Genomic DNA, 23,837 nt, shown 5'->3' with positions numbered 1-23,837 from the left:
TTACCCTATATCATTCGTGGCAATGGTTGGCAGACAACGTGCTATGCGGTGAAGTTCTGTTTTGAGAGTGAGGGAGCAGGTAGAACTTTGCAACCTTTGTGAGGCACAGGATACGCGACAATTATATAGTACCTCCCAAAAGGTGTAACCGCTCCACCCTTTTTTATAAGCGTGAGCACACGACTCGTTTCGGTGTATTTACGCCGAATAAATAAATGACCTCGCGAATGTGGCAATGAGCTCTGAGGCCTTTTCGCTGGAAAAGCTTAACCTGGTGTTTGAAAGAGAACCATTACGCGGTGAACCGGAATGAAACGATGGAGGGTTTGCCGTGATTTACGACCTCAAAAGTTGAAGAAACACGGCAAGAACGATTTCATTTCGGTTCTCTGTGACTGACACGTTGCGGAAATGAGTTCATCCTCCGAACGTGACACTATAGAACCGTTTCGTTGCGCAGAGGAAATGTCGCAGGAAGGGCAACCCCTCTTTTCACGTCGGGGGGATCCGATCGGAGCCCCGCGCTGAGTCGGATAAGCCGCCGACGTCGAATGAGAGTTGTCCTTCTTGTAAACAACGAGAACCGGCCGAGGCAAACCACAATTAGGGACGACACGTATGAACAGGGGATGAGTTTTAGCTTGCTTGGAGCCTGCTAAGGTCACGTCACCTGAGAAAGCCAATTAGTATGGGCTCCCAGAAGCCAGTCCCGAGTGGCTCGAGACTAACGTCTCCATTTTTTTCTTTTACAAATCAATCAATCAGTATAGGCTTCACATGCGGCACTTTGGCACGCCATAGGATCACGCCTATCCAGAATTCTGGAAGACTATAACGGTGAGGCCATGTGGACCCTTCCTCTCATTATTTTCTCCATGTCTGAGTCCAGCTCGACACAATTGTTTCTCACGAGGACACTCTCCACTGCTCGAACAGACACACACACATACACACACACACACAAGAAAAAAAAAACACTTAACCCAGCAGGGCTTCACGGGGTTGTGACAAATCCTACACTCTTAAAAATGAACTTCACCGCATAGCACGCTCCTAGCCAACCATTATCTCGAATGATATCGTTATCTGCCCTGATTTGTTGAAAACGGGGGGCGTACGCCATTTCTGTGACACTTATGCTGTTCATAATTGTCACAGAAAAGGCGTACGCCCCCTGTTTTCAACAAATCAGGGCAGATAACGATATCATTCTCGATAATGGTTGGCTAGGAGCGTGCTATGCGGTGAAGTTCATTTTTAAGAGTGTAGCACTGCTATAGGTTGCACAGTTGAACATACCCTACACTCTTAAAAATGAACTTCACCACATAGCACGCTCCAAGCCAACCATCATCTCGAGTGACATCGTTCTCTTACATGATTTGTGGAAAACGGGGGCGTACGCCTTTTTGTGACAATTAACATTTCTGCATAAATGTCACAAAAAGGCGTACGCCTCCCGTTTTCAATAAATCAAGGAAGGGAACGATATCACCCGGGATGATGGTTGGCTAGGAGCGTGCTATGTGGTGAAGTTCAGTTTTAAGAGTGTAAGCACGGTTTTCATATTCTGGGGAAAAATACTCGTACACATACCAGCACCATGAACCATATCACAAGTTTGAAAAAAAAAAAAAAAGAAGAAAAAGCAGCTCGCGTGCCTCAGTGGTCAGCGTGCTGGCCATGTCACGTATGTAGGGAATGGGAGGGAACCGTGTTCGAATCCCGGTGCCGGCTGTGCTGTCTGTAGTTTTCCTTGGGTTTTCCTCAGACGCTTTCAGACATATGTCGGCACAGTTCCCTTAGAAGTCGGTCCAGGCATCACCACAACTCGTATACATGTTTACTCTATTCCTATACGGTGAAATATGCATCCAGCTGTTTTATTATCCCTGGCTTCGACTAGAGGGGGGAGGGAATTTTGGGTAGGAAAGCTTCGACTATAGACTCAACATATAATACCCTCGGTGTCTGCAAACTTAACAAAGCGAACTCGTTCACCCTTACGCAACTCTTAAATTTACAGCTTCTTTTTAACTCAACGCCCATTGAGTTCAGTTGAAAACACAAAAGACAAAAAGAGAGGGAACGCAGCAAGTACGAACAAGATTCTTTGCATGCTGGTTTTGTTAATTACAGCTTACCACGGTAGGAATAGATTGGATTGAAAAAAGACAAAGATGGAGACAAAAGCAGAGGGGGACGTTCATGATGAAAGCGAAGCGTTCGATAAAAATAAGTGCGTCTGCATATTACGAAGCACCATTGAATTTAATGATTCACTGGGTCTCCTTTAAATTGGTCTTCTGTGCAATGACCCCTGTCCTTACGGACCACGTTTGTTCCGATGTGATTCAGTGCCAGAAAATAGACGTATAGCAGAAAGTATAGCCCTCATTCATGAGTGTCGTCGCTCAACTGAATTGCAAAAAAAAAAAAAAAAAGAAAGAAAAAACTCCCCCATCATTTACTACATGTATTTGTTGTTTGGTGTAGAGTGGTCCGGCTTTACTATTACTACCTGGTCTCTATGGCGACGACTGTTTGCAAAATTGTTAGCGGACTGCTCATCGAGAAGGAGACAAACGATATATTTCTCGTCTACGTTTTCAGACAAGAAAAGGAACGCCGGAAACTGAACGGGTTGTATAGCAAACGAAATGAAACAAACAGAAACAAAGCTTGGCGAAATTCCTGGGGGAATATTATAACAATATACGACCTAACATTTTACTTAAAAGTTAAAGTAACTATCAACATATCTTCTAAAGCTCCTGCAATTACAGGACACGGTCCTATAGCTAAACCATCATATCGAAACCTTCTTGTAATGTAATGTAATGTAATGTGAATTTATTTCCACAAAGAAAAATTGTGGTGGAAGCTGTGAAAAAAAGTCACTATAGTGACTTGAGGGACTCACAGCTCCCAGCGACATACAGTTACAGTCTTGATGTCAATATCCGAATGTTATATCGCGCAAATACAATAAAGCCTCCTTGTAACGAAGTGAATGGGACGAGGGAAAATTCGATATAAGCGACCGTTCGATATAAGTGGAAGACCCAGTAGCATCGGACGCAAACAAACAAATATTGGGGATGAGCACCTTGGCAGCATACAACAACAACAACAAAAAGACGTGCTAGGTAGTTGTGCCATACTTTCTCGATTCCGCTGGCGTGCAATTCGAATAACCTGGCTCCAGACACAAGCATTTCGGCCGGGACTGCGTAAAACTTCGAATAAAGCGGATTCGATATAACGAGAGTTTGCTGGACGTCTTTTGCTCGTAATACATGCAAAGGGTTTACTCCTTACTGAACGTGTGTCGCCAACCATGCTATTTTTTGTGATGTACAGCGGCAGGCAATATAAAGGTCAATCTGTTACGCTATCCAATCAGCTTTACGTGCTCCGGCGCATCCAAGTACGTACAACGAACGTCAGATGAGAAACGTTATCCTACAAATGCCAAGTTTTGAAAAAAAAAGTTCACCGACCCCGCTCTCACGAGAATGACGTCTTCAAACAGAAAGCGACGATACCTTCCTCGAAAGGTTCCACTACAGCCGCAATGTTTCTTTTCCGTCGTGAACGATAAGAAATGACCACTTGTGGAGCAGTGGAGGCTTTCTATCAGGCCATTGTACACGAAAGGAACTCTCCGGAGGAGCTAATTGGCTTTGAAGAGACGTCAACTGCAGATACTCCGCTGGGCAAACATTCTTCTTTCACTGTACCTTTAATGGGACAATTCGAGATTCGTTTTTGTACTTGCCAGTGCCGGAAGAGAAGTATCGAAGGAAGAGTGTGATGTTGAGGCATGCTGAGACACTTTTCGGCGTATTTATGACTTCTCGAGAAACTAGTTCGAGACAACACTGGCGAAAAAAATTCGCGACTGCAGGCTGTATACAATGCATGCATGTATAACATGCGTGACTGGGAACTAAACCCGAGAAAAGGCGTACTGCTTGTCTCGGGGGGGGGGGGGGGGGGGGGCTATATGTTTATTCACACAAAAGGAGATGTCAGCCAGATGTCCTTGTCTCGGGTTTAGTTCGCAGTCATGCACCAGCTTGACAGCACCATTTCGCTTTTGTCGATCATATAACATGCGTGTTTTACGAGTGTTCTGTATGCATATATACAGGGTGTTTCACCTAAAGTGATAAAAAATTCTAACTGGCGACTACTCGCCAGAGGATGGTGTAACTTGCAGCAATTACCTTCTGGAAACTTTTGCCGCGCTTTAGGAAGGATTTGCACAATTTTTAATTGAGGGAAATTTATTTTTTCGATCGAACTTTGAAAATTGGAAAGCCAACCTCACTTTTTTTTTTTTTTTACAGAACTATGTAGTCCTCCACGGATAACCTCAGACCCAACAAAAACTGTGCACAGTATACACTCTAAAAACAGAGGGGAGGGGGGTAATGGCCGTTGTTGGCCACACAGAAGTGGGCGTCGTCACGACTATAGCCTAAAAACATAACTTCACCGCATAGCACGCTGTGAGCCAACAATTGCCACGAACCTATGCCATGGGTTATCGCTTCTGATTCGAAGAGAGAGGTGGGCGTACGCCTTTTTGTGGAAATTTGGATATATGAAAATTGCCACAAAAAGGCGTACGCCCCCGTCTCTCTTCGAATCAGAAGCGATAACCCTATCATTCTTGGCAATGGTTGGCGCACAGCATGCTATGCAGTGCAGTTCTATTTTTAGAGTGTAGCAACAGAAATAGTCGAAAAAAAAATTAGTAAAAGTGCTGCTTTAGCTCCGCCTGCTTGATTGTCGCAAAAAAGCGCGCGCGAAAGGTGGGACGATAGGAGGAATGTGTCCCCGCCTTCCTTTGTTTTGCTGATTTTAGCGCTTTGACCTTGGTTCCGTGGACAGCAGTTTTGTCGGAAGTACACTCTTAAAAATGAACTTCACCACATAGCACGCTCCTAGCCAACCATCATCCCGAATGACAAGGCTTGAAAACGGGAGGCAGAGCACATTTTGTACCATTCGAGATGATGGTTGGCTAGGAGCGTGCTATGCGGTGAAGTTCATTTTTAAGAATGTACTTCTGACAAAACTATCACCACCACCACCACCATCATTTTTAAGAGTGTAGGTTCATGTGTGTGTTCATGCTTATGTTCATGTATGTTCTGTTTTAAGAGTGTATATCCGCTACCGAACAGACGATCATCATCATCATCATATTGAAGCAGAGTTCCAGAAAGGCACGGCACTAACGCTCCGTCTGAAGGTTTCACCATAGACGTGATTAGTTTGACATTCGAAGCCCCCTCAGCCAATACGAGCAGCCCAAGCAAACAGAAGCAACTTAATTAGGCGACCACAATAATGCAATCAAACACGTCTCACCAACAAGCACGCTCTGACGCACTACTAACGCAATTGCCTTTCCTGGAACGCATATTCCCATGGTGCATGAATAGCGTGCTGTCTGAGGGTAAACAGGGAATGCGTAGATAAATAGGAATACACAAAGTGCCAGAAGAAGTCCGGATAGCCGAAGGAAATTATATTCGAATGCTCTGTCACGGAGATGTGATGTAGGCGGTTTGTTTGAACCTCGTGAAAAGATTTCCAGCCTGATCATTACCGCGTTTAAATGTGACGTGTCGCATTCAAATGTTACGCTTAGATGTGTCGGAGATATCCGGCGCACGTTAGAGAACCCCTCCCCCCTCCCCCACTCTTAAAAATGATCTTCACCGCATAGCACGTTCCTAGCCAACCATCATCTCGAATGATATCGTTATCTGCCCTGATTTGTAGACAATGGAAGGCGTACGCCTTTTTTGTGATACTTATGCAGTTCATAATTGTCACAAAAAGGCGTACACATCCCGTTTTCAACAAATCAGGGCAGATAACGATATCATTCGAGATGATGGTCGGCTAGGAGCGCGCTATGCGGTGAAGTTCATTTCTAAGAGTGCAGGTGGTCGAAATTAGCACGCTGCTAAGAAACCATAATCCCGGCTGGCACCGTTCTCTCCCCCGATTTATTGAAAACGGGAGGCGTACGCCTTTTTGCGACACAGTTGCAGATATGTTAATTGTCAAGGCGTGCGCCCCGCGCTTTACACAAATCAGAAGTGATAACGATTTCATTCTGCGCAATGGTTGGCCTTCAGCGTGTTATATGGTGAACGGCGTGTCGGCTGTGAAGTCGGCCCAGGACGCACGAATCCCCCCCTACCTGCGGCACGTGCGGCATGTAGCCACACAAGCGTATTGGCAGACAGACGAGTGTCACAAAAAGGCCTCCCGTTTTCAACACACCGGGATGGACGTCATTCGGGATGACGACTGGGTAGGAGCGTGTTATGCGGTGAAGTTCTGTTTTAAAGGGGCACTGACGTGCGAAAATTTCGCCTCGCCGAATGAAAGGTTCCGTTACCCTGACACAATACGGAACGGGATACATACGCCGTGTTTACATACAGAAAGGATGAAACTCACAAGCGGTACGTGCAGGAAATGTCATCCATGAAATCTCTGAAGCAGAAATAAGGGATCCGTTAAGGCCTGCAGTACCCTTTCGATAACCTGGTCAGATAAGGAACTGGATTATCCAAGGACGTAGTCTAGTACGTGTTCGCCAGCTTTAGATGCCTGCACTTCCATCCTTATTCGCCAGACTCTGATGTCCTCCATTTCATCATGCTGTTCGCGACACACGCCCCGACTTCACTCGTCGTCGTCCTCACGCCCTTAAAATGTCCATCCATTCCATCTACCGTCTTTCCAACTGACGGAACCCGTCTTTATAATGAAGAGGAAACAGCACCGGAACCTATCGTGACATCTGTTGTCCGCTCTTTAAATGTCCACTCTCTGGATATCTCATCGAGCTTAGATAAATAAAGACGGAAGACTGGGACTACACCTTCGCCAGGGAGCAGACGAGAGGTTCGCGCAGCAAATTAAGGGGCGAGGGGCTGAATTTATGACTGTAGTAGTCGTAGATCCTTTTTTATTACGGGAAGCCTCCGGGCAGTATATATTGCTCGCACTTACGAGAGGTAAGTACATGCCACTTCTGTGGGGTGTATCCCGCGCTAAATGTGTGTATGAGGCAAGGAAAAAGGGAGACTGTGTTGTCTTATATTGAGCTCAGAGGGCAAGGGAGAACAGACAGCGCACATGTGGGCGATTATGAGGCGAGTGGTCAGAAGACACTGTTGGCTGCGCGAAGCTGATGGGAGTTGTGGTTATCTCACGTGTCTGGAGAAGGAGAATGAAGCTTTCGTCGGATGGAGGTGATAAATACGTTGCCTGCACTGTAAAAACTTCACTTACACGCACAGGAGACAAACTTTCATTCACCAAAGATACCACGTAAACAACCGGAGTTAGCCGAGGAAGGATTCATAGAAAGACGCCGTTCTCTTTCCTGATTCGTTGAAAATAGGAGGCGTACGCCTTTTTGTGACAATTTTGATGCATGTTAATTGCCACGAAAAAGCGTAGCACGAACAGTGCATCAACCATTGCCACGAACAATAGGAGGCGCGTATGCCTTTTTGTGTCAATTCGGATATATGATAATTGCCACAAAAGGGGGTACGCCCCCTTTCTCTTCGAATCAGAAGCGACAATCTTATCGTTCGTCCTAAGTTCAACCATATACACTTAAAAATGAACTTCACCGCATAGCACGCTCCTAGCGAACCATCATCTCGAATGATATCTTTATCTGCCCGGATTTGTTGAAGGTGGGAGGCGTACCCCCTTTTTGTGACACTTCTGTTCATAATTGTCACAAGAAAGGCGTACACCTCCCGTTTTCAACAAATCAGGGCAGATAACGATATCATTCGCGACGATGGTTGGCTACGAACGTGCTGTGCAGTGAAGTTCATTTTTGAGAGTGTACTCCCGAATGCCGTAGTTCTCGCCCCCTATCATTAGCTGCCAACGGAAGGTGTACACCTTTTTGGGTTGATTTTCACAAAAGGGCGTACGCCTCCCGTTTTCAGCAAACCAGGGTAGAGATGATGCCATTCGGGATTATGGTTGGATAAGAGCGTGCTATGCGGTGAAGTTCTGTTGTTCTGTTTGTTTGGGTTTTCCTCAGACGCTTTCAGACATATGTCGGCACAGTTCCCTTAGAAGTCGGCCCAGGACGCACATTCCCCCAGAGCGTGAGTCGTGACGTTGCCCACATACGTGAGGCCGACAACGGCAAGCCCTATCACCACCACCACCACCACCTGTTTTAAGAGTGTAAAGCCTGTTCTTCACTTACTGCTACTACTTATACACTCTTAGAAATGAACTTCACCGCATAGCAAACAACAAACAAAACAACAAACAAAACTCTCTTCAGTATATTTAACGATATTCAGAATGTTCCTCATCATGTGTGCCACGAAGGAAGACCTCTTTATCAGTGGTGGAATGGCTTGTCCTGCACTCTTAAAACAGAGCTTTACCACAATACACGCTGAAGGCCAACCATTGCACAGAATGATACCCTTATCACCCCTGATTTGTGGAAAGCACTGGGCGTACGCCTTTTCGTGACAACTATTGTAACTACATAAGTGTCACAAAAAGGCGTACGCCTCTCGTTTTCAACATATCAGGGGAGTGAACGATGTCAATCGGGATGACGGTTGGCTAGGAGCGTGCTATGCGGTGAAGTTCTGGTTTAAGAGCGTGACATTGATTAACCGCAGCTATATACAGGGTGTCTCAGTTAAATCCCCGGGCTAAATAATTCGCGAACAGGCGCACCAATCGAAGAACTTTTCGTTTGAAATGAGTTTCGTGAAAAAACGGAACTCCTAAAGCAGGGCGCCGTCGGCATTAAAATGGGTACTACCCCTTTTGGGACCTTCAGTGGACACCTTTTAGAGAAAAATCTGCCACCAAAGCGGATCATTCGTTGCAGTAATTAATTGGTTTCGGTTTACATATTTTTGTCGCGGCTGGTCGCGGTGAAGCGCAAAAGGACGCTCTTTCACTCCTTTATCCACCAATGAATTACATCCTTACACCAATGAATTACGTCCTTTTGCGCTTCGCCGCGACAAAAATACGTAAACCGAAACCAATTAATTACTGCAACAAATGACCCGCTTCGGTGGCAGATTAGGTGTCCACTGAAGGTCCTAAAAGGGATATAGTACCCATTTTAATGCCGACAGCGCCCTGCTTTAGAAGTTATGTTTTTTTACGAAACTCATTTGAATTTTTATTTAGATAATGAGCGCCTCCCACTCATCCACACGGCGGTGCGCAGCTTGTACACTCTTAAAAATGAACTTCACCGCATAGCACGCTCCTGGCCAACCATCATCTCGAATGATATTGTTACCTGCCCTGATTTGTTGAAAACGCGAGGCGTACGCCTTTTCTGTGACAATTATGAACCGCATAAGTGTCACAAAAGAGGCGTACGCCTCCCGTTTTCAACAAATCAGGGCAGATAACGATATCATTCGAGATGATGGTTGGCTAGGAGCGTGCTATGCGGTGAAGTTCATTTTTAAGAGTGTAGGTGGTATCGGACACATACTTGCAAAAAAGAAAGCTCGTCGATTGGTGCACCCATTCGCGAATTATTTAGTCCGGGAATTTAACTGAGACACTCGGTATACAGCCTGGAACCAAAGAACCAAATTGGGAATCACTATAGCAGCCCTGTCTTTTCCACAGCGCGCAGGCCAGTCACGCATAAGTGCGGAATGTTTAGCACAAAAACGTTTTTGCGCAGCCCCCCGTACGTTGTTTACTCTAGATACCGTCACATTTATATACGGGACAAGACTGAAGTAAGAAAGCAAACACGGAGAGTCGTGTCGATACGTATCACATCGTTCGTAAAGAGTGATTAAAACTGCACGCACCCTGTGCTGCAGCCGCGATAGCACCCGAGCGCCCGAACGTACGGGACAACACGCAGACTGACGGCACGGGCAGTGAGCGTATAAGTACTTTCGATCGCTAGACAGCAACAGTTCTTCGATGTGAAACTCTGAAGAAAGACGCACAAGAAAGGAAACAGTTGTGGGCTGGTGGTTGTTCAGTATTCTGTTGATTCGTGCCTCGCACTTCCTGTACCTCGCCGATCAACTCGGCGGAGTCTAATAATATGCCACTGGTGGACGAACTGCGGAAGTGATGAAAAAGCTCGAGCGTGGGCACAAGGAAAAATGACGACAGGACGCAAAAGACTCGAGTTGTGTGTTTCTCGCAGTCGTTTTTCCGTGTGTCCAGGCTTTGGCGTTTTCAGTATGGAGTCGGCGGTGTCTGTATCAGGGGAGGATACAACATTTTTGCTGATGTGTGTGTCGGATCCGGTCTACACTCTTAAAAATGGACTTCACCGCATAGCACGCTCCTGGCCGGCCATCATCTCGAATGATATTGTTATCTGCCCTGATTTGTTGAAAACAAGAGGCGTACGCATTTTTTGTGACACCTATATGCTGTTCATAATTGTCACAAAAGAGGCTCACGACTCCCGTTTTCAACAGATCAGGGAAGATTACGATATCATTCGGGATGATGGTTGGCCAGGAGCGTGCTATGCGGTGAAGTTCATTTTTAAGAGTGTAGGACAGAGAGTACGTACACTGCCTCAGATAAGTTGAAGCACATGGTGACGACCGAACTTGACGGGGGGGGGGGGGGGCAGAACAAACACCGGAATATCTCTTAGATCATTCCTTGGTCTATACTCAATAGAGGCAAGGTGGTAACCGCAACATGATGACAACCGAGAGGTTGTGTAGTGTTTTTCTCTTGTCATCATTAGGGTGCGTATTTAAATTTTCTCGGAATAGGCGCGGTCAATATTGCACTACCAGCACTATACGAGCGATGTTATCAGCATTGGTTGCTTTACGGTAACATACCACTCTATCGCGTGCACTTGTGCGACAATTGCTGCTCAGAAATAATACGCTTATAACATAACTTCTGAAGCCATTCTTCGGTTGCACTGCAAAGATTCCACACAGCCAGCGAGAGAGAGAAATAGGAAGAAAAATAGTATGGAGATTTTGACGACCACAAAACCGCTCTGATCGCATATGGCAATCTTTATTTTGGAATTGAACTACAAGCACCGTGCACATGTCTTCTTATTGAAAGCGTGAACGCAGTAGAAGACAAGCATCATTCAATGTGTTCCGGCGTGAAATTCTGTCGCCTGTCACTACGAATTGTCCTACATACCGAGAGCGACCTCACAACATCGACTGATTTGATGGTGCGTGCCTGTATACGAACACGGGTACTCGCGGATACACGGGTACTCGCGAGGGATATCGTCGGGAACAGAAGGAGCGAAACCACCAGAGTTGTAAACTAATTACAAGTAATTGAGTTACTGCAAGTAATTAATTTTTGTGTAACTAATTACCGTAACCAACTACTTTCTAAAACGTGTGTCTGTAACTGTAATTTAATTACTTTTTTTAGTAACTTGTATACTATGAGGAAAGTTACTTCTTCAATCGAATTTCCATGCGAATGTTAGGTTTTGGATGGGGTGAAGATCCTGTGCTCCATCGTCGGGTTCTTCACCTGTTCATGGACTTCCTGTCATCCACTGGATTGCTCCAGACGCTTTAGTTCTTCCTTGTATTTTCATCCTTCCTTCATCATCTTCACATAATGTTCCACCTGCAATGGGGTAGGGTACCGGCCGCACCACCGCGGTGAAACACCCCATCTCATCGTCATCATTTATTGTTGTTGTTGTTGGGGTGGAACGTTACAGGGTTATTCTAATAGAGAACTTTAAAAATGTCCTGCTGTTAAGAACAAATTTATCAGCATTATCAGGTTGACTATACGAGGCAAGTGAGTATGTGGGTTGTTTCAGAAGTTTGTTTTCGACATTTTGGTACACTGTGTTTTTTACATGTGGTTACCTTGAGCATGAGTAACCGGAAGTAATTGAGACGTAACTCAATGGCATTTCACGAGAAAGTGTAACTGAGGTACATTTCAATCGAAGTGACTTCTCCTGAAGCTTAGTTACTTTTAAAGTTGTAACTGTAACTTAGTTACACTTTGTGAGCAACTTATACAGCTCTGGCCACCACTAAGCACAGCTGCAAGGGCAGACACGGTCTTGCACCGGGTGCAACGAATGTAGGCGAAAAAGAATTCACCTTCTGTCACGGGGGAGACACTTTGCATTCTGTGATGTAGCGCGGCGGAACCTGTGCTTTACTGTTACGAACTTTTCTTTTTACGTTGCAAAAACTATGAAATAAACACAAAGCAGCAAGTAAAGCACCGTTTAGGCACTTATCAGCGCCTATTTTCGAAAAAGGCACTAATCGCAAAAAACCAGACAAAAATGGCACTAACATTAGGGTACTCATGGGTCCCTTTGGCCTGATTCGTGCTTAGAACATTGAAACATGTGCGTACCGAGAGGGGGGCAAGGCCCCCCCCCCCCCCTGGAACTCCAAGGTCGCTTGCCAAAATAGTGCACTGTTTAGTCATATGTCGTCAGATGTTCTCAGATGTCATAATAGGAACCTCTGGGCAGGGCCGTCGCGAGGCGAGTTTGCGCCCGGGGCAGGGCAAATCTGAAGCGCCCCCCCCCCCTCCCTCACTGCCGTCAGACCCCTTGTAAACAAAGAAAAGAAAACGCCCATTTACACTGCCGAGTCCGTAAATTCAAATTCTCTTCATTCGTACTTCATACTGTCCAACCAACCTGCTAGGGCTTGCCGATCGGCGCCCTCTCTGGCGAGGGCGCCCGGGGCGGCCGCCCCTCTCGCTCCCCCGTCGCTACGGCTCTGTCTCTGGGCACCCACACAGTGCGCGATGTCCGCCTCCAGAAAAAAAAAATTGGTGGGTGGTGGGGGTTTGCACGCTTGCCCCCCCCCCCTAAAAGCGCTTTGCCCCCCCCCCCCCTTGGAAAAAATCCTGGGAACGCCCATGCATTGAGAGGCAGCATCTGTCCGTCTCCCGACGAAAAGGCATATGCCTGGAAGTCCACTCTCTCTCTAGTCATCATCTATATAATATATCGAACACAGGCCGTCATGCTTGTGTCTTTGCATGAATGTATAACTTCAAGCAGACACACAGAAGCAAAGTACCTTTGATTCATTAATTGATTGCTCGAATACTACGGAAAAATATTTAATTCATACTTATTTTCTCCAACAGCCTGCCTCCACGAAGGACGTGCTTACCCTGTCGGTAGCGTAGTCAATATCAACTGCAACAGATGGTATGTCGTCTCCTTCGAGCATGTTTTTTGTAACTCGTTAGTTTGCTCATTCCGCGTATTTTTCCGTCATCCAGTACCTGCAGGGAGGTATTTCCAAATCGGCAAGAGTTCGAGTGCTTGGACAGGCCATGCCTCGTACGACCGGATTTGGTGCGCGACATTAATGAGGGCGACTTCGGGTAAGTATGAGAGAAATGATGTACTGAGGCTGGAACAACATTGAGGGGACAAATACATACAAAGCCTCAAATTGCCTAAGAGATTAACGATGAAAGATGAAAGTCACTGAAAAGGTTAGCCTGTAGGACTCGAACCCACATCTTCTGGATTACCCGCCCAAGGCTCTACCAATTGAGTGAAGCTAACACGCCTTCTCAGCGACTTCCAGAGTGCGTCATCTGAAGGGACAAATCAGTCACTCTCTCTCACTCATCCTCCTTTCACTCTTACATTTTTGCACACTCATACACACATTCATACGACAGGGATCGACGCAAGCGGCAAATATTGAACATGAGAGAAAGAAGATGTGGGTTCGAGTCCTACAGCTGGCTAACCTTTTCAGTGACTTTCATCTTTCTTCGGGTAAGTACACACACACACACGCACGCACGCATGCCGTAACATTCGGCATGGCCTACCTGTAGGCTGTAGCTACACTGTATGGGTGTCCCAACTAACACGGGCCATGATTTTGAGCAGGACGGAACGCCATATACGCTAACGAAACCAACTAACGTTGCTAGCAGAAACACAAGGAGAAATGATCAGAAGTACCAGGCTTCAAGTCCAAATTTGCGTGTTTTACTGAAAGGATATCGGATATACAAAATGACGCACAGAACAGCAATCGCATTAGGTATATAAGCCGTTTGGCCCGTTTGGCCGCTGCAGCCATTTTTGGTCACGTGCACATTGACGTTTCCAATGACGTGCGACAAGAACCAGTCCCGAATGCATTGCGTTCGTCTGGTGGACAGATATACGAATGCCCATGTTGGGGAAGAAGCAAGTTCCGCTGCGCACGTTGTAATCGTTGCTTCAAGAAGATATTGCACTCCCCCTACCTGCAGCCCTCCTTTGTGTAACACTTCCGTAACGCAATGAGCGCAATTTGAAAAATGAAAAGTGGGGAAGTTATAGTAGTACCCTACACTCTTAAAAATGAACTTCACCGCATAGCACGCTCCTAGCCAACCATAATCTCGAATGATATCGTTATCTGCCCTGATTTGTTGAAAACGGGAGGCGTACGCCTTTTTTGTGACAATTATGAACAGGATATAAGTGTCACAGAAAAGGCGTACGCCTCCCCGTTTTCAACAAATCAGGGCAGATAACGATATGATTCGAGATGATGGTTGGCTAGGAGCGTGCTATACGGTGAAGTTCATTTTTAAGAGTGTAGTCTCCGGGTTTTACATCATGCATCATGTTCACCAGCTCGCTTGCTTCTTAGCCATTTTTTCATTATCGTTCTCTGCCCTGATTTGTTGAAAATGGGAGGCGTACACCGTTTTTGTGTGACAATTATGCAGTTCATAATTGCCACAAAAAAGGCGTACTCGCCTCCTGTTTTCGACAAATCAGGGCAGAGAACGATGTCATTCGAAATGATGGTTGGACTACAGGTGAAGTAACGGTCGTTCCGCTAACGGCCTTAAGTTTGCCGTCTGACGAGCAGTAAAGATATATAATTGGATCATCACACCGTCCTCGGCTCAATAGGAAGGGTTGACGGGTAGACGTTAGAAAAACATGTGGGTGCCGTGAACTATACACACGCACAAAAAAGGCAATATATATCAGAAAAAATACGTTCTCCGTATTTCAGATGGGAAGCTGCCAACTACTCTTTCTTCTACGGCAAACTTCTCGAAGAAGGCATTCGCTACTACCTGGGAACCCACCAGCCTGAACGAGACGTAAGATATGTCGGAATGTATATTGATTTCGTAGAACGCTTAGTAATACCAGAAAATAAAAATATGGAGCATGCCAACAATTTTACGTATGTCACTTATCTCTTCTTTTTTTTTTAATTATAAAATTAAGCGAGCGATATAAATTTAGGGGCCGCTTGTCATTGCAGGTGGACGTGATTAAAACGGGAACATTCGATCAAAATAGAATAAAAGCAGTCAACAAAAGTTGCCGCTAAGTAATGAAGGACCGTACTTTCAACGCGTAGCAATAGTGAATCTCAATTTACTCTTATGAGGTCAAAAATGGCATTAAGAAATGTCAAAGTGAAGGTAAGAACCTGTTTCCACGTAGGGTGACTTAAACCAGGCAAACACCCTCGTATAATAACGGTAGAAATAGTAAATGAGCACAGTATATAATAAGCGTATTACAACAGGGGAGGAAACAGTGATATGTGAACGACCAATTCCTCAGAAAAAAAAAAAATCGAGTATAACACTGGTTAAATAATAATTTGTTATCTAAACAACGAGGCAAAGAAAAGTGCGACTAACAACCGACTCTCCGTTTTGGAATGCGGGGATAAATTCCAAAACAGGACCCCACTCGTTAGCAATTGATTTAGTGCTATTACACAGCTAGTACATCCTCACCATTAAACTACACACATTAAAACGACCAATGCAATATAAACGAGCAGCAAGGAACTTCCAAATGCGCAATAATCTGAGAAGGGGGAGGGTGGCCGTATCTGTTTTCAGCATACCTTGCGCATTTCTTTGAAAGAATGCACGTTTAAAGGGAATTGGGAATTTCCGTAGCCGTAAAAGTAGCCAAAATACCTCACGTGCACGCAAGTAGCGACTTCTCTTTTTGTTTTTTTCGTTTTCGATGATTTGTTTAGTACAAGCAACGATGATTGGTACAAGCAACGAAGCCTCTTTACTAATCGCTTTCGCGCATGCGCTAGTCGCCTAGCACCTCGGAAGCCCCCACGAGCATTCTGCGCATGGGCAGACCGCGAGGGGGTGGGGGTGGGGGGCGTGCCTCCCCCTGGCCGTAATGATTATTCTCATGTCGCAATATGAACCTCTGAACACCCGCACAGTCCACAGCGTACGTCTCCAGGGAAAGAGGCTTGGGGGTGTTGCAGGCTTTGCCCTTCTTGGAAAATCCTGGGAACGCCCACTTAAAGGGGCACTAAAATGTAAAAATTACTCCCTTGCGAATGAAAGATGTCGTTACCGTGACGCCAACACAAAGGGAACGGGACTCTCATGCGCTGCGTCAATTGTGATTTATGATCGTAAGAAACCGCAGTTTACGTTTTCCCTCTCCTTCCCATGTAGCGCGACAATGCGGAGAGGCCTCTGATTGGTCTCCTCAAACGATCTCCCGCGATGATTCGACAAACCGTTTGAGGAGACCAATGAGAGCCCGCTCCGCATTGTCGGCCTTCTTGAGAAGGAGAGGGAAAGAATAAACTGCGGATTCATTCTCTCAAAAATGACGAACGATGTGGATGGATGAATCTCGTTCCTTTTGTATTAAGGTAACGCGTGTTTCGTTCCCCGAGGAGAAATTTTCGCACATGCGAGTTAATTCATGTGTCATTTTTATGTTATCATTTTAAACGACACGTTATCAGCACAACCTCATTTGGCAAAAAGTGGTCTTTTCAATGCAAAACACATCAAATAAAGACTTTGTGAACTGTCAGCAATACGAAAAAAGGCGAAGCCTCGAAGGCGCGGCGCTCTCTCTCGCTGCCGAAACATCATGAAAACATGAACTGTGATAGGGTCACTCAAAAATCGTCAGCTACAGCCGCGGCGCGGACCACATGAAGATACCCTCACGCTTTCGCACGTGGTGGCAATGAAACTGCTTGCCCTAGTCCGGCACGCCCAGGCGAGAAACGTCACTGACTATCGCAGGAGGGTATCGCGCATTCTGGGCCGACTTCACATGGAACCGTGCCGACATCTTTCGCACGCAGACGTATAAAGTCAGAATGTCAGCCAATCGCCACGGACTATTTCAAACACAGGCTTTCTGTGGCTGCCCATGCGCGGCTGGTGGCGGCTCATGATTGGCGGACTCTTAATTGTCATGCAACTTACGTGGCATTGCTTCTAGCCGGTATTGGATCCTGACGATTCCGACGAACCGCCTGACAGGTACATGCAAATGAGAATGTACTCGTTCGAATGGGGTCCTCCGGACGGAGCACGAGTGGTTCCGCAGCGCGAGCCGGTCAGAATGCTCTCGCGCATGCTGCAGGCGTTCTTCAACACAGGTTATTCTCCAGCAAGAACTCAGGGTATTCCCGTGGATTGCCCCCTTCAATAATTGCGAATACTGGGAGCACAAGCCGCCAGTAGTGCAGACAGTGTCTGAGCTGACGACTTTTAGTTGAAAGCTCTAGCTTTGTATTACAAGCCAGCCAGTAACGGAGGCAAGGGAGGTCTTTCGGAGGTTCAAACCCCTTCTTTCGAAATCGCGCATTTGGGAGAGAGAATACGAGGGTGAAATCCATGCCTGCATATAAATACCTATAGAACTCTTCCCGAAATATTTTTTTTCTTCTTCTGGTTACGTTAGTGATGTCAGTCAATAGATTACCCTATGACGTCCGTGTGTAGTATCGCATGTGATAGCAGAGAGGATACTCGCACGACTTCTACAAATGAGTATGAATGACGAGACACTCTATGCGTGAAACATTATTCAGACAAACAGAATATCGTGTGAGCAAACAGTATCTCTTCAGGAATTGGTGTCATGATGACCACTGACTTCGATACCATTGTTATGCAGACAGAGAAAATGAGTGAACTCCATCTTGTGCGCCAACAACCGCTCCCTGATCATTTCGACTCTCGCGTAATGTGGCCCGGACTCATTCAGAACATCAGGGACCAGCTAGAATGTGCATCATCGTGGGCTTTCTCCACCACAGGTAATGCCACTTGTCTGGACGTGGTCAACCTTTCCCCTTTGCCTGCGCGTAGTAATTCAAGGGGCAGTAAAGTGCAAGAATTTCTCGCTAGATAGAACCCAGCAAACCATATATATCCAGAAAACGTCTGCGGGATATCCCATTTCGGACGTTGGGATATCCCACGGACTTTGCCACAGAGCCCATTTACATCCCCGAGACGTTCTGTGGACTAGCACTTCTTTGTCATTTGTAGATCCTCCGAATATCCCGGGAACGTCTTTTTAGGATATATGGACGTACGTGGGACATCATGCAAGCAGGTCCAAACATGCACTTGCTTTTAGTTAATACATATCTGACATGACAACACCACTCTGATATGTATGTAAATATATATGTATTTGCATATGTATTATGTACAATGTTAATTCTTATGTGTGTGTTGAAATAAATGCCTCGAACATCAACAACAGGTCAAAAATTCAGGGAATGTAGTAAGCCCCGCCAGCGTTCGACCAAACCCTGGCGCACGGTCCACCAAGGCTGACCATGTTACCACACATGCTTCCACTCAAAAGAAGAGCAGGCTCCGTTTTTGTTCCCTCCACCGCATACGCGAATTTGAAGGGATACCAGAGCATTTTAAGAAACAACACCGCAAGCGATGCTGCCCCCACGACCGTTCCAAGACACGGCCCTCCCGGGGGCGGACCGCGTCACCAAGGGGCCCATCTCCGGTATATGAGGGATCGGGCCCCATTTGCCTCCCTCCACCGCTTAAGCGGATTTGAAGGGAGACCAGAGCATTCACAACGGTTTATGCTGACAAAATGCCCAGAGCTTATACTGAAATAAAGGCCGTTGGGGCAAGTTCGTTACGTATTTGGGCTGTGATACACCTGTAACGGTGAGGTGGTGCTTCTTTGCAATTAACCCGTGAATCTGCAGAGACATGGTATAACCAATAACGTTTCTCACATTCCTTCATGCCAGATACTGTGTTTCTAATTCAAGCTATTGTCTATAATGGGAATAGCTGCTGAGTGGAGCTATAAAAGTGATCAAATTCCACTGTTGCTTGACGATCGTTACGAATAGAGATAAATACTTTCACGGCTAGCAGCACGCGAACGATAGAAATATATAACGATTTTGCATGTTCCTCCCATCCAGTTAACGTATACAAAGTTTTTGCTTGCTCTCACCACAACAAAAATGTGGCTGTCGGAGCAAGATGTCACAAACTTCACCTTTATTTGCATATCTTCAGTCAATGTCCTGGCGACGTTCCTGTGACGTTCAACCAGTGCACAAAATCTCGTGTACTGGATATTTCGTGGGTATCCAAGGGATCTCCAGGCTTTTCCTCCATTCAAATGTCCAAACCGCGATATCATGCAGACGTACCTAGGACATCTGTGATTTACTCGATAAAATAAAAACGTGAATGTCGTTCTGGGACATCCCACAGATATTGCATGGATGTCCAGATATCCAAGACGTTCACGACCTTGCAAGGATGTCCTAGGGATATTAGTGGTTTACTGGGAACACGAGTGATATCATAGCATTCTCCCTGTAGAATCATTCCTGTTGGCTATACAAAGTTGCACCGCAGAATGAAAGCTAAGATTACATATTTTTATTCCAAGCCGTGGCAGCCGACAGATTGGCAGTCCAGTCCAGGGGCAGGGACTCAGTTCAACTGTCACCGCAAGACCTGCTTTCCTGCCTCGATCCACGACAGGAACCTTGCAGCGGAGGTCACGTGGACAGGGCCTGGCGTTACCTTATGAACTTTGGGTAATCACGTCAATAGTCACTCTTTAAACGGCCGCATCCGTTCCAGTCGATTTCGAAACTATGGTGTAACTTTATTCATCGTGGACCACTGTATCGAAAATCGCACGCGAAACACTGTTGTAGTTAGACTGCTATTCGATGGAATACATGACAAGAGAACGGCGAGCTGTGTTTGAGACTTCGTGTTGTGTCTGTCCTTTCGTGTTCCCTAGTCTCGGGGGTTTTACATCATGCAGACGACGGATGTTAAGGGTATGCCAGATCCCCCTCTCTGGAAAAAGGGGAAAACGTCATTTCCTACACCACCAATCAGAGTATGGCCTTGAGAAAAGGGATGGGGATGCTGCAGGCGTCTGGACGGCGCCTTTCTCGTCTGAGCGGCGCCCTTCCACTCCTCCTGGTGATGCCATGCTGATGTCGTTGCCACTGGAGCCTCTACAGCTGCGGAAGCAGCGCTGATCTTTAAAATTTGTTTCTCTAATATACGAGCACATTTCAGATGAAAAAATTGGTCAAGTAGATTGTCGGCCGATGCTGAACATAGTGTGGTATTATTTTCATAGATGCGTTTCCGGATGCAACCGTCCCTTTAAAGTAACACATAAACTGTACTACATAATTGTTCTTAGGATGCTAAAGCTGCTTCTGAACGTCCTTGACGCTTACAAAAATAAATAAATAAATAAGAAACAGTCGGCACAATATATCAGCCATAATCGCCTTGACAAGAAACTGTGAAAAACATGTATTGTACTACTAGTCGGCACAGTTCCCCCTGAAGTCGGCCCAGGACGCATACTAATCCCCCTGTCCCCCACTCCTTCCTGCTGTCCCCTCTCCGTCTGTCCACATCTGTACGCCGCTCATAGCCACAGTTGCTTCGCGGTGCTAACACGCAATAAAAAAAAATGTATTGTACTAAGCGTGTGTGTCCCAAAGATTCTTGTTCTGATCGCCTCTGTGCAAACTATTTTCAGAGGAGTTGCCGAAGATTGCTACCAGTACACGAGCGGTTACAACAATGCTTCAACGCAGTGCTTCATCCGCAACCGCAAGCACCCTGGCAACGAACTTGTCTGCCCCACTGGAATCCAAGGGACGAAATATTTCTCCACTCCACCATACAGGGTGCCACTAAATGTATGCGCCTTTTCTCTCCTCCTGCAGTGAAAACAAACTCCCGTTACACAGGCAATTACAGCCAAATATTTCATCAACTTGTCGAAAAGAATTTGTATGCACTAAACGCTCCTTGTGTTCCACATAATGTGTCTACGTACCTCTGTTCATTTTAAATGTACCTCAAATGATGTTGCAGGAAGAAGCCATCATGTTGGAAATTCTGACCAACGGGCCAGTTCAAGGTATGGTGAATGGGAGCAACTTTTTTGTGCACTGGCTAAAACGTTTGGATGTGCAGATTTTTTTAAATTTTTTTTGTACGACCATTGAACATATGACTAGTAGCAAAATACAGAATTGGAGTATGTACTTGCACACACACATTCTCTGCAGTTGTAAACATAAGGCAAACATATATGCTAATCTTCTATACCTGAAGTCCAATGTGCTACGTGTCATACAAATGAAGATATATTAGCAGAAATTCAAATTTGCAATTTTTAGAGGGTCCACAGAACAAGGAAAAAATCAAAATACGAGGGCCGTTCAAGTCAAACCGGAACTTTTCATTTTTCGCAAAAGTAACATGAACTTAGAGGCGAGAAATTAAGTTTTATTTTTCAACGTAACCTCCAGCTGCACTAATGCACCCAGCGTTCCACGACGGCTTGGATGCCAGCAGCGTAGAAATCCTTACCGGCGCGTAGCAGCCATGATCGAACCGCATTCTTGACCTCGTCGTCGCAGCGTGGCGGCCCCAAGGAACGCCTTCACCCAGTAAACCACAAACGTCTATTAGACATACTAGAAAGATCCAAACATCTAAGACATTTGGGATGTCTAGTAGACATCCGGATATAACCAGCTAACGTGGAATGGATGTACTATGGATCGTCGGAAGCTCATCCATAACTGTATAAATGGATATCCTCTGGATGTAACAGCTGGACATTTGTCACATCCGGTGGACGTGCCTGTGAGGCATTGCGACGTCTAATATACGTCGAATCGATGTTCCTACCGGATTAACATACGATAATATAGACGTATGTTTACGAAACGTTGTTTCGACTATCAATTGGATAGTAATTTTTACGTATAGCGCTAGAAGAAAGCAAATTTATCTTGCGAGAACGTGATAAATTGGAGAACCAGTAAAAGCAAGTTTTTCCATTTGTTCGCGTCCTGCTCTCTGCAAAGGATCTACGTAGCACTCTTCCACCAACACAGGAAACCTGTCAGTTTGACAGCGCCACTCAGTAGGTAACCTCATCATAGACAATAGCCTGAATTCCAAACACAATATTTGTTAGCAAGGAATATCAGAAATGCTAGCGGGCAGTTTGACTCATTGCAGACATACGAATTAATTGCAGAAACACATCCTCGTCACCGTTACAAACGTTTTCGGCCCCACTGCACTTAACAAACATCCCGCAACTATTGGTATTTTAGTATATGTTCCATCCAGTACGCCAATAGAGGCTACTGAGAAATGCCCAAGCCGTGTCGGGTGGGGTACGGCCAGGGCTACGGCATTTGCGCTGTTCATGCACACAAAATAGCTGAAAAAGTAGATTTGCAATCTCGTCTATATGTTGTCGTATGTTAATCCGGTAGGAACATCGATAGGACGTATATTAGACGTCGCAATGGCTCACAAGCACGTCCACTGGATGTGCTAATGTCCAGCTGTTACATCCAGAGGATATCCATCTATACAGTTATGGATGAGCTTCCGACGATTCATAGTACATCCATTTCACGTTAGCTGGACATATCCGGATGTCTACTAGATATCCAAAATATCCACGGTGTACCATCCTCTAGATGTCCATTAGACGTTCGTGGTTTACTGGGCAGTGACCCGAAGAGATGGAAATTGCTGAGGGCGAGGTCTGGACTGTAAGGGGGATGTGGCAGCAACTCCCAGCCAAGTTCCTGTAAGGTGCGTGTCGTGAGATGCGCGGTATGCGGGCGTGCATTGTCCTGTAGGAGGAGGACTCCTTTGGTGATGAGGCCCGGCCGCTTTTGCTTCAGCGCCTTATATGCACATCCCTGAGAACCTGGCAGTAATATGCACTATTGATGGTGGTACCACTGGGTAGAAAATCAACATGAACAACGCCAGCCTTGTCCCAGAAGACCTTGGCCATGACCTTACCCGCAGACAGGGTGCTTCGGAACTTCTTGGGAGCTGGCAAGCCCGGATGCTTCCATTGTTTTGATGCGCATTTAGACACGGGAGTGAAATGGTGCACCCACGTTTCATCGCACGTGATGATCCGATCAAGGAACGACTGTCCTTCAGTGTCGAAACCGTACCTTAGCTATTGGGAGATTTCCAGTCTTCTCTGCCGGTCAAACACGGTGAGCTGCCTCGGGACCCAACGGGCACTGACTTTCCGAAACTGGAGGAGTTCATGAATGATAGTGTTCAACGTTCCCACAGAAAGGCCCGTCTTTCGAGCCAGTTCGAGACATGTTATCCGTCGGTCCTTGAGGATCAGGCGCTCCACAAGTTGGATGTTCTCAGGGACTCCGACACTGGGCTCTGAGCCGCCCCGACCGGGACCGTCCTGCACTGATGTACGGCCGTCTCGGAACCGTTTGCACCACTCAAACGCTTTGCTGCGGCTAAGTGTATCGTGGCCATACTGAGCTTCAAGTCTTCTGTGAATTTCAGATGACTTTATGCTTTCATTCACGAGAAACTTCATGACAATTCGCTGTTCGATGTGCGCGCTCGCCTTGTTGTCGGCCATCTCGTCGAGCACGTGTCTTCTGTTTTGCACAAAC

General features: G+C 46.1%; 1 protein-coding gene across 1 annotated transcript in view; it reads left to right on the top strand.

Annotated features, from left to right (window-relative positions):
* LOC135399324 (uncharacterized peptidase C1-like protein F26E4.3) overlaps nt 1-23,837 on the top strand; it is a 54,983-nt gene that overhangs the window by 24,155 nt on the left and 6,991 nt on the right. The window contains exons 2-8 of the mRNA XM_064631184.1: nt 13,180-13,243; nt 13,318-13,422; nt 15,078-15,168; nt 17,990-18,131; nt 19,766-19,916; nt 20,894-21,056; nt 21,235-21,280. Of these exons, the coding sequence (XP_064487254.1) occupies nt 13,180-13,243; nt 13,318-13,422; nt 15,078-15,168; nt 17,990-18,131; nt 19,766-19,916; nt 20,894-21,056; nt 21,235-21,280 (762 nt within the window). The remainder of the gene's footprint in view (nt 1-13,179; nt 13,244-13,317; nt 13,423-15,077; nt 15,169-17,989; nt 18,132-19,765; nt 19,917-20,893; nt 21,057-21,234; nt 21,281-23,837) is intronic.

Source organism: Ornithodoros turicata, chromosome 6, assembly GCF_037126465.1.
Source record: "Ornithodoros turicata isolate Travis chromosome 6, ASM3712646v1, whole genome shotgun sequence".
Classification (NCBI taxonomy): Eukaryota; Metazoa; Arthropoda; class Arachnida; order Ixodida; family Argasidae; genus Ornithodoros; species Ornithodoros turicata.
Note: the sequence above shows the minus strand (reverse complement) of the source record. Positions and strands in the feature narration are given on the sequence as shown.